General features: G+C 49.9%; 1 protein-coding gene across 7 annotated transcripts in view; it reads right to left on the bottom strand.

The window, feature by feature from the left end:
* Positions 1-16,597, bottom strand: part of enox2 (ecto-NOX disulfide-thiol exchanger 2) — a 154,864-nt gene that overhangs the window by 70,140 nt on the left and 68,127 nt on the right. For all 7 annotated transcript variants that reach the window (XM_035536030.1, XM_035536040.1, XM_035536036.1 and 4 more), the window contains one exon: positions 11,658-11,804. In XM_035536030.1, coding sequence (XP_035391923.1) covers positions 11,658-11,804 — 147 coding nt within the window. The remainder of the gene's footprint in view (positions 1-11,657; positions 11,805-16,597) is intronic.

Below are 16,597 nucleotides of genomic sequence, written 5' to 3'. Positions count from 1 at the left end.
CCCTTTGAAAAGGTGAGGGGAGTGTGTCTGTAATTTCCCACAGCAGGCAAGACACACTCCAAAATCCTCAGCAAGGGGACAATCAGAGCGCTTCTACCCACCTACATATCGGACTATTTGTTTATGCAAAGCTGGCGATTACCCAGTTGATCTGTTCACAGCGACACAATTTGAAATTCAAGGCCATGACGGTGATTAAAACGGCACGAGCACGAATCCCTGCAGCATGAAACAAAACCTCAATGGCACGGCCACTTTTATGACGATGTGTGTCAGGCACCGCTTACCGGAGACACACCGCGCTGAATAGCAAACAGGTGCATCTTCTCCTGTGAAATATAAAGTCATCCCAAACCCTCGCCGCACAAACGGAAAATCATACACTCAGTGAGGCTGTTTGTGTGTCGCACGTTGAATGAAGGACCATATAAATCAGTGCTCAGGATGGCAAGTGTGTGTGTGTGTGTTTACTGCACACCGCATACGTGCATGTGGCAGGCAGGTAGGGGAGGAGTCTGGCTCCGTGTGTTAAATCAGGGTTGTGAGAGCTGGTGTTTCCTGCTGGTCACAGTGGGCGTGGCCTCCCGAGTGAAGGATCTGGGCTGACGGACACCTGTTTAATGACAATGATGTTTACAGTCTTACAGGAAATGAGGTCGAATTATTCATGACAGATGAGCCACTTGCTTACGCAAAGAAGGTTTCAGCTCTGCTCGCGCGCTCATTCAATATTCAGCCACAGCCATTACCAAGGTGTGTTTATCACAGGCAGGTGCGATTTAATCTGTCTCTCTGAAGATGTAAAAGCCTCACACACAACACATGTGCAGTGTTTACCGCAAAAATCATTCATATTACAATATTTACAAACTTCCCAAGCATCACTAAGCAAGCTGCTCTCCGGCGTTAAACTATGGCACCTAATCAGCCCATGCTCACTACCACAAACAATCGGGTTTCCAGCAGGGAACACGTCAGGTAACAGCTTGAGGGAAGAGACATGGCTCTGTGAGACAGAAAAAGAGAGGAAGGCGTGTGTGTGTGTGTGTGTGTGTGTGTGTGTGGGGGGGGGGGGGGGGGGCACTAAACAGGGAGTACGGCCTTGACACAAGGCACCAGAAATAATTCTACGAGCAATGTTGTAGCGTACGGCCCGAGGCATCGTGGGCCTGGGCAGAGAAACCCGGCTGACATCCTCTCAGGACGCAAACATCATGGCATGAGTCATTAAACTGGGGTCCATAAATAGGGCAGAGAGTCAGACAGGGCAAGCAGGGGGTCTGCCAGTTGCCGGACACAAGGAGGACCGCGGGCCGAGCTCAGGGGAGCCTTAGCCCAGGCTGCCCAGCCCAGACCGGCCCTGCCCTGCATAGTCCTGTCCTGCCCGGCCCGCATCCTCTGCGTCTGGCTGAAGGTGAGGCTATGTGCGATTGCCAATTAGGCATGACGAGTGGCACGGCACACGACATATTTGTCCCGAACAGGCCGAGGCGCGTGCATAACGGCCTCGTCACGGCTGGCCAGGCCGGTCCTGTCAGGGAGCTGCCATGGGGAAAATACTAGGCATTTCCGCGTCGGGAACTAACTGATAAAGAAAGCAGAGGAGGAGGAATACAGGTGATACAGGACACCTCCCAGGGAGAATGCCTGATCCAAGCCAAAGGTCTGACTCAACTGGACTGCACATACCTCACCGTCCTAACGGGCTGGACCATATGGACACAACTACTGCAGTGCAATTACAATGCTACATATTGCAATTGCTAAGTGTTTTGCAATACATTAAAAATGCACCGGTGAATCACTGGTAGAACTTGTGAAATTTGTGATTCATCAGAACACCCACAGAACACTGGAAAAACAGAAATGGGTCAAAACGTTCGCAGCGCACACACACACACACACACACACACACACACAAAAAGTGATTTGCTAGAGGACTCATTTGTGTTTTGCGGCCCATTGTAATATCAGTATCGTGAAGGACAGTACTGTGGTAACAATTAACTGACAATATATTGCGCATCTTTGAGTCCAAACACAGCACTGTTTCCCCCTGACGCTATGGGCTTTGAAGCCTCTCCCTTCTCTGCACCGAAATCAATCTCAAAACACAATTTAAAAATCAAATTAAGAGGCATGGTATGACAGTAATTCAAGGTTCTGCCTGGAGTTACCCTCTCCCGCAGAGGATCAATAAACCTTTTTACTGCCTTTAATTAAAACGCTCTGCACTTCGGATGATGCGTCATTCTGGACAAGCAAACGGCAACACACACTTCAGCGTGTAGCATCCAGCAGCTGGAGGAAAGAGAGAGAAAGAGAGAGAGAGAGAAAGAGCATTTCACACTGAAGGAGGAGGAGCCTTAACACTGAAGGAGGAGGTGCTTTGACACTGAAGGAGGAGGTGCTTTGACACTGAAGGAGGAGGAGTTTTTTCACACTGAAGCAGGGGCTTCCCCCGCGGGGTGGTAGCGGCAGCAGTGTAGGTGTGTGTGTAACAGCAGTAACGTGTGTGTGTGTTTGTGTGTGTGTGTGTGTGTGTGTCTAACAGCAGTAGTGTGGGAACATGTCTGTAACAGCTGTAGTGTGGAAGTGTTTGTGTATCAGCTGTAGTGTGGGAATGTGTGTGTAACAGCTGTAATAGTACCAGGCTGTGTGCCAGGCCAACCAGAGCTCCAGGTGGTGTGGCACAGTGAGCAAGGCTTAAAATTAATAAGGAGACTTTGCATGTGTGTGTGTGTGTGTGTGTGTGTGTGTGTGTGTGCCAAGCAGACAGGCTGGCAATGAGGAAGACGCTTCTCTTAATAAGATGGACGTGTAGGTGAGGACAGTGCTATGTGCTGTGTGTGATGGAGGGGCAGTGTGTGTGCATGCATGCATTTGTGTGTGTGGGAGGTGATGGGGGGCATGCTTCACTGCAGCTCATTAGTATTCCTGGCGGGAAGGAGACGTTGAGGAGTTTTCCTGGTGCGGGTCAGTGCGGCTGGCGGGTGCAGCCCTGACAGAGAGAGAGAGCAGCGCTTCACCTGCCACAGACCACAAAGGACAGCAGCTATTACGGATTCTGGAGAGTTCAGCCTCCGCACCCCGGCACATCAATCTGGGATACCTCGGAGTGTCTCTACAAGGGCCAGGAAAAGGAGGAAAACGCTAGCGCACGCACACACGCCCCCTGCCAGAGAGTTAATGTGTGTGCTCTGGTCCTAATCACCTCCCCACTGGTACAAAAACAGCTTGCTATCAATTTACTATCTCTACGTAGAAGAATGAAGGATTGATATTAATGTCCCTACGGTACGATATATTGTACATAAATGTATATATAAATAAATACATTGTACGATATATTGTACATAAATGTAATTATAAATTGTATGTATGCACGTATGTTAAAGAAACACTTTGTTTTGTGCTCTGTGAATATACATTTGTATAGATGTACACAGAGTGGATGACTCCAGTCTCAGTGTGATGATGACTACTAGAACAAACCCTTGTGTGTGGACGGAGGTGCGGATGTTACTGATGAGGATGGATGACATTTGCTGTTCACTCAGCGGTGTACTACACTCCAATACTAGCACGTGTGCAGTGGGGGGAATAAGAGAGAGGAACTCTGACTCCGAATGACACGTTTTTGCTGCTGCGTGGGGGGAGTACGTCTTTTGAAGCGGGTAGACTTCGTACCGCTGAAGTGAGCATCGCTACTCACGCTCGCACGCCTTTCCAAAGGAGGCTAAAGCATGCGCTACTCCCTGCTGGCATGGCTCAGAGAGAAAAAAAAACCCTTCTCTGTGAAAGGCTAAACCACCAAAGCCGGCCATTTAATGATCCGGAAGACTTATGAACTTGGACTTCCTTCTGGCTCCGTACACAGACAGGGAACTCTAAGCGTGCAAGGAAATTAATACTAGCAGCTACCACACACATGCCACCGAGCAAAGTTCACAAGAAAAAGAAGGGAATGACTCAGAGGGCCAACGTTCCTGACAGGGGCAGCCACCTTGCCGATCACGTTTTTATGTGATGGACTTGGTGAGGCCGTGGCCTCAACCCCTCAGGGTCCGTGGCTCTGCTCGGCTGGGGCCGCTAAAAGGCTTGCTCTCGGAATCTCCGAACGAGTCAGTGGCATGATTGCCATTCTGCAGTCAGACGTTCCGAAAAGGCAGACGTTCCGGAGAAGCAGACATTCTAGAGAGACAGATGATCCGCTGCAGTGGGACCAGGGTCTGCAGCGGTCTGCTAATCCGGCACACGGTCCTGTGTGTATGATGTATAATTCGTACACTGAAGGCAGAGAGCTGTTTCTCTGGAGCTCACACATTAACACAGCGAGAGCAGGAGAGAGGTGTGAAAATCACACTATTGTCCCTGCATACTGAAAAAGGAGTGGGACAAAACCTCAGGAACAGCAAGTCAAATATAGCAACAGAAGAGAACATACACTCCTGTTCAAATAAATAAAAAAACCCACCAACAACAAACAAAAGTGTATTTCAACAACACATAAGTCAAGCAAGTAGCTGAATGAGTTAGCTAGCAAGCTAAACTATAGCAGGCAAACTACTATCAAAAATATAAGGTAAACAGCCACTTTAATACGGGGCATTTTCTCCTGAAAACAGACTTAAAAGGTGATTTTTTTTCTGTGTGCTTCATAGACCACATAGTTGATGCGAACTCCATCACCATGAAACTATTTACGGTATCCTAGCAACTAGCCCTCAGCTTCCTATGACAGCCATCTTTGCTTAACCTGCTAGAAGTGCAGAATGGTACGGAGGGTTGTGTTGGCTCTGGTCATTCTGGGTCTCAGTCCTCAGGTCAAAGGTCATTCCAGCAGACCAGACAAACCACTCACCCAGGCTCCCTGGATCCGAGGAACCAACGGTCTGTCTTCATTGCTAAAGATCACTGCGAGACACTAGTTGACAGTATAACTGCAGATGCACACTTCAACATCTGAAACATTTAAGCTCAACACTACACTACACGATCATCACTAGACTGCTGTACACGTTCAGGAAACCGTGCCCAGGCCGATTAAAACAGGAAAACACAGACTAACAACATGTCCAACACACAAACCGCAGAGTTTGGTGAAATATGCACAGCGGGTAGCCAGGGGTTTAACAAAACGCAGCCATGTGAAATGACATGGGAGAATAATCCATATTAATTCCAGTAATCCAGACAGTCATAGGCCACCAGTCAACCTGCATTCAGGGTCTTTCTCTGTCAGTCACGCTGTCTCTCTGTGAGAATATCTGGCTCATCCATCCCTGATAGACAAAAAGATATATAAAAATATAAAAGAGAAGGGGAAACTCAAGAACGCAAACATGGTTATGCAAGACATGAACTGAAACACTGCATGTTTATCAAAATATCAAAAGTACACTTAGTCTAATTTCATGGGTTTAGGAACATGTTGAACGCTGGGTTGTCTTAAATCAGCAAGAGAAAGAAACCTCTACCACAGATGAAGAGGAAGACTTGTGGGGTATGTAGTTCATGTAGATAATGTCAAGGCAAATGAAAGGAGAAAAGTCTCCAGACACACTCCAGGCACTTCACACCTCACTTTCCTCAAGTGAGCCAAATAAGAGCTGAGCAAAAAACTACCGGAGACATCAAACTCTCTGGCTGAGTGACAAAAATCCACTTCCTGTCTTCATGAACACAGACTTTCTGAAAAGTTCCACTCATAAAAAAAGAGACAGACAGACAGACAGACAGACAGACAGAGAGAGAGAGAGAGAGAGGGGGAGTGAGAGACTAACTGGTTTGTTTGCATGTAACAGCACTGGAGAGGTGACTGTTCTTTGCTTTGCGCTCAAAGCCGCCTCTCCGCGTTCCAGGCCTGATGTAGCTGCACGCAGTGTTCAGGCCCTGTGAAGAAGTGGGTGATGAAGGGAAGAAGGGAAGACTTTAAATGTTCCACCAGTGTGGGGTGACATGCATGGGTGTATGACTTCAAAATGGGCGCCTGTGCAGCTGAGGGCTGGTGGGGAGTGCTCAGGCTGTGCATGACTCCGCCAAAGACCCTCAGGTACCCGTCCTGCTGCAGCTGGGGGGGTGCTCAGGCTGTGCATGACTCCGCCAAAGACCCTCAGGTACCCGTCCTGCTGCAGCTGGGGGGAGTGCTCAGGCTGTGCATGACTCCGCCAAAGACCCTCAGGTACCCGTCCTGCTGCAGCTGGGGGGAGTGCTCAGGCTGTGCATGACTCCGCCAAAGACCCTCAGGTACCCGTCCTGCTGCAGCTGGGGGGAGTGCTCAGGCTGTGCATGACTGCGCCAAAGACCCTCAGGTACCCGTCCTGCTGCAGCTGGGGGGAGTGCTCAGGCTGTGCATGACTCCGCCAAAGACCCTCAGGTACCCGTCCTGCTGCAGCTGGGGGGAGTGCTCAGGCTGTGCATGACTCCGCCAAAGACCCTCAGGTACCCGTCCTGCTGCAGCTGGGGGGAGTGCTCAGGCTGTGCATGACTCCGCCAAAGACCCTCAGGTACCCGTCCTGCTGCAGCTGGGCGGAGTGGTTAAGGCTGTGCATGACTCTGCCAAAGACCCTCAGGTACCCGTCCTGCTGCAGCTGGGCGGAGTGGTTAAGGCTGTGCATGACTCCGCCCAGAATCCAGGCATGGCCAATGACACAGCTCGCCACTCACACAATTAGATACTGAGGAAAGGCATGAGAGTCTATAATGAGAGAGGCAGTGTAAGGAGTGAAGGATGAAGCCCACAGAGAGAGAAAGAGATAAAAATGTAGGTCAGAGAGCTTCACAAATGAGGATTAAAGAGAACCCCCAAGTAATGAAGAAGTCTCTAAGTCTCATGAAAATGAAAAACTTGGTTCATGAAGGTATGTTACACAAGGAGAACACAAGACTGATATACCTGTTCAGGTCCAATAAACGGGCAGAGAATCATGGAGGGCTGGGCCCTGCGTGCTACCTACTCAGATCTACATTAGCGTCCTCTAACGTCTTCTAACATTATCTAATATAGAGCCGAATGTACTGTGGTCAGTGAATGGGAGTGGACAACTAACATAGAGCAGTGTGGAGTGTGGTCAGTGAATGGGAGTGGACAGCTAACATAGAGCCGTATGGAGTGCGGTCAGTGAATAGGAGTGGACAGCTAACAGAGCCGTGTGGAGTGTGGTCAGTGAATGGGAGTGGACAACTAACAGAGCCATATGGAGTGTGGTCAGTGAATGGGAGTGGACAGCTAACATAGAGCAGTGTGGAGTGTGGTCAGTGAATGGGAGTGGACAGCTAACATAGAGCCATATGCAGTGTGGTCAGTGAATAGGAATGGACACGACCATACCAGACAGGGGGATTTACGATGGACATGGAGGATGTCATTCAGCTTCCTTCTTTTGCACTCAGCAGGGGGACATCTACATTAACGTGCATGTGCCGCCCCCCACTCTCAAACACACACAGATGAAGCTGCATGCTGTTGAATAATGGCCTAGGCTCCCGGAGGCACAGACAGAAAAGCAGCTTCTTATTCAGATTCAACCACTTAGCCCTTTCATGTTGAATGTTAGGCAAACATAACTTATGTGCACACGCACGCACGCACGCACGCACGCACACACGCGCACACACACACGCACGCACACACACACGCCTTGTATCACAAGCATGCCAACAGGCTAAAATAAATGTAAACAAGTCAGGTTTTTGCCTCAGCACTGCCCCTTCCAACTAAGAAAATGGTTAGAAGAAAGAAGGAAAGAGAGAGAGAGAACGACAAAGAGCTTTTAGAGCTCCTGGAGGGCTGGCATTGGCTAAACATAGCTAACTGCTCCAGGCTGAGAGAGGTCGGGGTAAACACTCAGCCATCAGTCCACGTCACTGCTCAGCTCCTGAGGGGCGGGCTGGCACAGTCACCTCTGCGGCTACGTCAGATATGCGCATATACGCAGAGATATGCGCAGATATACCGTGTGGGCGGGGCCAGACGCCATGTGCCTGGGTGCGAATGTCGTGGCTTGGCAGACGCACAGAACAGCTGAAGTGGCCACAGGGCATACTGCTGATGTCGGGGTCCCTTTTAACACACGCACACACACACATGCACACACGCACGCACGCACACACACACACACACACACACACACGCGCACGCACGCACCAGCAGCGATGCCACTGATGAAGGCTGTACAGAATATTGTTTTTTAATTTTATCGCCATCACAATATTGCCCTTTGTGATACTAATATCGCAGAAGGACACAATATGCAAATTAGCTAGCAGATAATCGCTGGTTTATGGTTTGCTCGGAGCACCCAGACCAATTTCAGGCTTCCCTGATGAGTTTTCTGTGGGTGGGTGAAGAATCACAGCTTTAACAACAATATTTCAACATTTCAGCGTAATGCAGGCCAGGTTTCAATAATGTCACTTTAAGGTCCATCAGTGCGTTGGTAACACGGCGCAGGTCACGTCACACCTGCAATATGTAGCAACTTAAATGCGATATACATGCTCTGTGCATCTGGTGCTGTCCTGACTGTTCTGCTCTGTGCTCGTGATCAGGCGGCAAAGAAACCGCACGCTCAGCACAAACCACAGCCTATCGTCTCCAAAACCAACAGCAGATAGAGTAATATGCCCTTGTCTAACTTACTTGCATGTGTGTGTTTATGCACGCGCACGCGCGCAGAAACGTGTGTGTGTGTACTCTGTCGATGGCTCCGTCTTCCACAGCTCTGCATCTCTCCATCATCACGTCCTCCTCGACAGCCACCCGCCCTCCTCCGCCTCTAGCGCAAGGTTAATGGCGGTCACCTATCTCCCCTACCCTAGCACGCCGCTGCGTACCAGCGCAGCGTTTGAAGCCTGATCCGGCCTCGCTGGGCGAGAGGAGTACTCGGCGGTGCGAGGAGCCCTGATAGGGCAATCGCAGGCGCTCACAGGAAGTTGGCAGTGATTCGCCGTCCTTAGCAGACGCAGCGGGGAGCGTGAAGAGAGTATATAGTCACAACAGCAGTCCGGGCAAATTACATGAATTACCGACGTCACACAAGCTTCTCCACACGGCCACTTCCTGTTTGATAAGCCGCTTGTTTTGATACTAGGACTTTCAGAATTGAACAGCAAACAGTTCTTGTTTGGGGGCATGAGGAAGTGAGGCTGTACGAACTTGACATTTCACTGGTAATGAAACCAATTCTAACTCATCCTAGACTTCCAGTCTTAGCAAAGTTGTGAACACAGTTATGACAGAATTAAGTATAATTTTATAAAACACACAACATTGGTAAGGACGTCCTCCAACATTTCAAAGATTGCTCACAAAAAGAAGAAACGGAGAGTCCGACAGAAAGAGGTGGAGCGTCGTGGCTGATCTAAAATGTTTAAAAAGGCTCCAGTTTAACCGCGGGCAGCCACACACGCACCCTGAATCCACTCCTGAAACGTTTCCTTTGATGTTGCTCTAAACGAGCCACTAAACACCGGTGTGCTGAGTCTGCACCGTGCCTGCCTGCCGTGCAACCCCCTCACTGCTGCGACGGCGCTTTATTAACGGAGTGTCAAAACAGTCATGACCACTCGCAACATTAAGCGCTCGCTCCAGCTTAACAAGCAGGCGGCAATTACAGGAAACGCGCAACAGGACGGGTGGTGGTGGGGGAGAGGCTGGAGCAGAGGCCTGCGCCCCCTCCTGCCAGCGCTTCCACCCATGGCCAGAGGCGAAACCTCGCTAATGGGCCGCCGCAGCTAATGGCACGAATCCATCCAGCATGATGCTTTAACGAGGTTAAATCTGCATCGCTGGGTAATTAGTCCACCCCCTCACCCCTCTCCCCAACCCCGGGCGCCTCCCATTAGCTCTCCTCCTCTGAGACCCTGCGAGAACTTCTCCAGTTGCCACAAGACGTTAAACCTCCTCGGCGTACTGGGCACCAGGTGCTGGGTTGTTGTCAATCGGTAGGTGGTTTTCTTGTAGTTTTTTTTAACCCCTCTGTTCTGCCACTGGGATGAAGACGACTCAGGCAGGGTTGCAGTGGATACGAGCAGTTTAACGGCGCTGCTGTTCAGAAGAAACGCAGCGTGCTAATTCCTGGTTGGTAACCTGCAGGGCGGCAGGCCACGGAGAGAGAGAGAGAGAGAGAGAGAGAGAGAGAGAGAGAGAGAGAGAGAGAGAGAGAGAGAGAGAGAGAAAGAGAGAGAGGCTCTGAACACTTCATATTATTCAGATGAATGTAATCAAGGATTTATCATCTCCAGTGGATGCTAAGTGCTTGGAGGAGCTGGTAAGCGAACCGCGCACCCTGCTGCGAGCACTAGCACACAGCACGGCAGACGAGCCAGCTCTCTGCCTCCCATGACTTGGGCCAGTGACTCCGCGGCGTGAATTTTTGGTCCTCCACTTGCCAGTGGAGTCCATGCTTTAAAAAGCGAGTGTTCTGAAATGGGGTAGATTAGATTAGCACTGGCAGGCTTTGATCTAAAGCTCGGTGCCGGGCTTTGATCCGCACATCCGGTGTCTGCAGAGACTGGCGCGGTACGGCCCATATCACTTCCATTTGTGTGAGTGGCGCGACCGTGTGAGGAGCGTGTGCGGAGGGCCGAGGCGCGGCCGCTTTCCCCTGGTGTTCGAAACCTGATCAGCGTCAGGCCAAGGGCCTGCAGGAGCAGCAATGCTTCCCACCCCTGCACTGGCAGAAAACCCCCCAGAGAGGGCAGTCGCGCAGACACAAGGATGTGTCGTCAGCCCTGGAACTGGAAGAGTGAGAACAGTGCACACATTCACATGATGACAACCCATCCGAATATGGGCTCATTAACACTGACAATTCAGCGTGTCCAATTACCACCTCGGAGAGTCCGTCAGAGAGGAGACTTCACAAAGCCCCTCGCCGCCCTCCACGGCGTCCTGTCACAGAACCGGCCGGCTCAGAACTGTGCAGGGTACATTTGCAGGGGTTTAAAGTGGCCCGTCCACAGGGAGCAGATGATATCGCGTTTCCGCCAGGGCCCTGCTTGGCTCTTCACTCAGGTCACGCACAACAACCCCACAGAGGTCAAACTGTCAACAAGCCTGCACGGACAACACCTAACATTCTATGGCTCCTGGACGCCAAGGCATCGCTGACCTCCAGACTTAACCTTTTTATGCAGAGGGCAAAAATGTCTATTTTGACATTTTTTAAGTGAAGTAAAGAACAAATGGAGAACAATGTGCCCAAATAACAAATATGGTGATGTAAAAAAGGCTACCAGAATTAGCAAACAACTACAGTTCTAGGATTAGGCTTATATATACACTTCTATATGAACAGAGAAAATACCCTGCCACATCCAAAAACTGGTAGTGTGTGTGTGTGTCCTACCCTACTTAAAGACGTTAGTGAGGTTACTGTATAGTGTGTGTCCTACTCTACTTAAAGACGTTAGTGAGGTTACCGTATAGTGTGTGTCCTACTCTACTTAAAGACGTTAGTGAGGTTACCGTATAGTGTGTGTCCTACCCTACTTAAAGACGTTAGTGAGGTTACCGTATAGTGTGTGTCCTACCCTACTTAAAGACGTTAGTGAGGTTACTGTATAGTGTGTGTCCTACTCTACTTGGCCTGACTGGTGTGTGCCTGACTCAGGGCCCAAGCACAATCACGGAGTTGAGGATGGAGTAGTACCTGGAGGAAGGTTGGTCCTCTTCCTCTTCTTCCCGCTGCTCTCCGTGCCGTTCTCCAGAGGACACTCGGACACCAGCGGCCCATTGGAGCTGTTGAACTGCAGGGGTTCGTTATTAGTGGCAGGGTCAAAGGGCAGCGGATTCAGTCCTGGGAGAGAGACACAAAGAGAAAACCCCCTGTCAGAGTATAGAAGATGGATAGCGTTGAGGGGTGGGGCAGGGATATCTTAAGTCCCTCTTTAATGCCTCCGATTCATTTCAATAGCAGCATCTTTCCAGAAAAGTACCAAGCCAGGCTGATCCTCAGCAATGCCGCCACTAGTCATCAGCCCTCCTCTCTCTCAACGGACTCTCAATACGTAAACTTTGGGCTCAGATGGTGGAAAGCGCACTACAGACAGCAGTCAATATCCAGAAACACACGCTTCAGGTGCCACATGAAGAAAGGGTGAACTCGCTGATAAAAACGACTGACTCAATGTGAAGATATGGCTTCAGAGCAGAGGAACAGTGAGCAAATCATACAAGTGAGAGCTGCGTGTAATGTATCAGTAGTTTAGTCGTCTTCTACAGTAAAAGTGAGATGCTATTTATGAGAGCCACGGATGTCTGGGAGACGCAGGACTGTTCTCATGAAATATTCATCATATCGCTTGGTTTGCAATTGTTTTGCTTGGCTTTGTTTTTCTTAAGGAAATAGGAAGGATGGGATTGAGGAATGTCTCCTGGCTCCTCCAAGTTCACTTCCCTCCTTCGCCACTCCAGGATGGGAAAAGGGCCGATGACGAGTTAATGGCGCAAAATTCAAAAGGAGGCCGATTAGCGTCTTGCATCTGACCTGCACAGGACATTCGGAGGGTATAATAGAGAGGGAGAGCGAGAGACAGAGACAGAGAGAGAGAGCGAGAGAGAGAGAGATGGAGAGATGGTGAGAGAGTGAAGGAGAGATAGAGAAAGCTGGAGAGAGCATGTGTGTGTGAAAGATAGAGAGAGAAAGATGGAGAGAGCGTGTGTGTGTGTGAGAGAGAGAGAGAGAGAGAGAGAGAGAGAGAGAGAGAGAGAGAGAGAGAGAGAGAGAGAGAGAGAGAGCACACCCGAGTAAGACTCAACCAAGAGAACAACCAGAAGATGGGAGATGGATATAGATATTTAGATCGAGAGGAGAATAAGACAGAGAAAGAGAGTGAGACAGACACATATTCAGAGAGAGGATAACAAGAGAGTGAGAGAGAGAGAGAGAGAGAGAGAGAGAGAGAGAGAGAGAGAGAGAGAGAGAGAGAGAGAGAGAGAGAGAGAGATATTTACAGACACTCAGACAGAAGAAGGAGCGCAAGAAAAAGTGAGAGAGAGTGTGAGCGGAAGCACACAGAACAGAAGCAGAAAAAGCCCTCCAAGAGCATACACACAGACACGAAGGAGGGGCGGAATCTGGGGGCCGGGTCCGGCGCTGAGGGCCAGAACAGCAGACCCACGCTACTGACAATTTAAACCACACTACAGCAGCTCCACCATCCCCTCCACCCCCCCCCCACCCCCCACCCACCCGGCTCGGGTTCTCCCACACTCCCCGGAGCTCGTGAAGTCCTTGGCAAGTAACAGGCTGCTAATGAGAGATGACTCACAGAGTGAGAGCTCCGAGGAAGGCTGGGCACGGCACCACCAGTTGCCCACGGCCCCTCACATCAAAGCACTCTCTCTATGCCGCCTGTCCATAACACAGAGCCCCACGGGCACCTGCCCCTGGACGGGGCCAGCGGTGACCCAGGAGGAGCGCGAGCAGGGGGCCAAGCACTGGCAAAGTGCGCCTCCACAGCGAGCCCCTGCCGGCTGCCACGTGGCGTTTTGGTCTTGATTTCTGCATCTGGCTGCCTCTTAAATGAATGATGGTGAATTAAGAGATGACTGAATAATTTGTGTATGTGTATACAAATGCATATAGGCTGCATTCGTAAGTGTTTATATAAACTATTCACAAATCACAATATGTCACAATCACAATATGTCGCCATGTGTGTGCTAATTAATTTTCCTCTACATTTTTTGCTCCCCACCTGACACACACACACACACACACACACACACACACACAAGCATGCACGCACAACATTGTACAGTATGCCATGACGTTCCACAAAACAATAAAACATTGTACCATGAACATATGAGAATGGCAAATCAGTTGTCACATGTGCCAGAAGACATGGGACTGGTCCACAGCACCAGTACAACACTCCCAGTCCACAGCACCAGTGCTGTGATGGGACAGACTCCCAGGCCAGAGCACCAGTACCATAATGGGACAGACTCCTGTATTATGCACTGTGGAATACACATGTTCTGCACAGTATTCACAGCTGGTACTGGGAAAACACATCTGGGAACACAAGGATCCACATCAGGATTTATTTAGGAGAGGATCTTAGCCTAGGGCCACAGACCTCCGGATGACCCAAAACTCCTCTGGATGCAGTGTGTTTACTCTGGGAGTTTGACACATGGGGGGGAAGCAGAAACAGAATGGCATGGTTCACCCCCCCCCCCCCCCAAGCAATGGTACAGCCTCCCCAAGATGGATTTAAAAACAGAAAAAAATCTGAATAAATGTGACATTTTAGCACATGCGAGGCAAAATCCAATTTTAAGAATGCCGAGCTGACTTCACTTATATAGAGGAAGTATGTTTTTATTACATTCATGCCCAGAAGTTAAATATACATGGAGAGGTAGGGAAAAAAAAACGAATTAGGATAATTTCTGGCCATGACTCTGAACTGCTGCCTAAGATTGTGATGCTTCAGTAGCGCCACTGATGAGATTTTAATGAGTAATACTCTTACGAGTGCAGATCACACACGCAGAGTCGGAGCCGAAACCGAAACATATAGACTCGGCTCTTATCTGATAGAGTGAGACGGCGGGAGATAAAAGAGAGAGAACTAAGCGAGAGTAAGCGAGACAGAAAGGTGCGGTGAACAGAGAGAGAGATGGAAAGTTAAAAAAAGAAAAACAAAGCAGAAATCCGAGAACGGAAGGGAGGGAGGAGAGAAGACCGAGAACAAGGGAGAGTGTTTGCGCCAGCGAGGGAGGGAGAGAGAGAGAGAGAGAGAGATGGGGTGGCTGATGAAGGGTGATAGATGTGACTGAGAGAGAGAGTCCTTCCTGTGAGCGCTTGCCATTCCGTACAGGAAGCTGGAAGCCGCTGACGGCCTCTGACACTAAATGAGAGTCATGCATATATGCATGTGCGACGGTGCCGTTTTGATGGATGTTTCTCTCACTCTCTCTCTCTGTTACTCAAGACAAGCGACTCCATAACGCATTTATAGGGTAATTTTAAAGGGGGTGGGGGGGCACGGTTACGCCAGTGGCACGCCACACTTGCTCATCAGCAACAAACCGATGAAACCTTTCCCTCTGAACCCATGACCGCGCCCGTGACCCCAACCGTGACCGCACCCCCGCTCCCAACTCTGTGTGATCTCTATCGTGCTTTAGAGGAGCACATGCCACGATTACGGCTCCTGGCCGCGATCTGAGGGGATGAGCCGAAACTGTAGTGAAGGCAGGAAGGACCGTGTAGAAAGAGTGAACATGCTTTCCGGTTTCCTTCCCCTCTCTTTCTCTCCGAGTTAGTCCAGAACAAATCACAGCATGAGTTGGAAGGACTGAAGCCCCTCCCACGTGTGCCTACACAGAAACAATGAATAAAACACCTGGTTGCATTCCTCTGCCCTGCAGTTCATCCATGGCCATTCCTGTCTAATGAACATCAAACCGCACCTCTGCATGCTGCTCGTCTGTCTTCATTTCTGTCTGTCTGCTTGTCACTCTCTCCCGGTCTTCTGGCAGGTCGTCGCTAACCACCTCTCACATATGAGAGATGCGCCGGTTAATCTCGGGAGCGTGCCCAGGAAGCCCACTGTAAAAGTGCCTAACGTCCACCAGCTGGCTTAATTAAAGTCAGCCAGGAAGATCAGTTTGCTCCCGGGAGTCAGGACGGGGAGAGTAAGAAAAAGAAGACAAAATGTTCAGGGTGTCGTATATAACACAGCTATAACAGAGTTATAGGGGAGGACCAGGCAGTACTAAACGGGCACTGTATCACACCGGCGCCCGAGCAGTGCTTTTGGCACGGTGGAACACAACATCTCACTGCCAAATGTGGATTTATTTATTTATCTATCATCTATTTATAGATGGATATAGAACCGAGGGTCTGAGGTTTCCCATGGGGGCCCTGTTTACACTGCACCGACAAAAACACATTTAAGTGTTCAAAATAAAAAGGTAAGTAAAGGTGAAAGCTAAAAGCAAACCAGAGTTTTTGAGTAACCATCATCCTTAAAAGCAAGTGTATTTCCAAGCTGGGGATGTCGGCTACGTTGTGCAGAGCAGTCTCCGCATGCAGCTAATGGAAAACACCCAATCTGCTTCCACGGTTCTATAGGACTCCACCGGTCATGTAAGGCTGGGTACTCGGACCTCCGTCGAGAGTGTCTACACTCTCCTTGGAGAATGATCCTAGTTCAAAACACTCAATTTCCACTGCTACAACTATCATATAACCATTTGAGTTTGGATTGCAGTGACCTTGTTGGCTATGTGCCAAAAGCCAGCATCAGCCATCCACTGCAAATCACTGTGAGTAGCTACCAACAGTGACTGTGAATGAAAGGTAGCAGGGTGAACATTTGCTGTCGACAAAGGCGGAATGGAGGTATTTGAGACTGCAATCCAGTGGTGGCAGCCGTGTTGTCTGGAGTGGGTGTCTGCGTCAGCAGCTAGATGCTGTTGGCCTCGGGGTCTCTCAAGCACCACAGCTACGTAAACATCTCGGGCTGGCGCGCGCCCAGCTCCAGACCTGAGGATGGTGGCTGACTGATGGTTTGTCTTGGCAGGTGTTGGCCTTGCTGTCAAAGATCAGCGACTCAGATCTGCCTC

The sequence above is a fragment of the Electrophorus electricus genome, chromosome 2 (assembly GCF_013358815.1).
Source record: "Electrophorus electricus isolate fEleEle1 chromosome 2, fEleEle1.pri, whole genome shotgun sequence".
Lineage (NCBI taxonomy): Eukaryota > Metazoa > Chordata > Actinopteri > Gymnotiformes > Gymnotidae > Electrophorus > Electrophorus electricus.
This window is presented reverse-complemented; position numbering and strand designations above follow the sequence as displayed.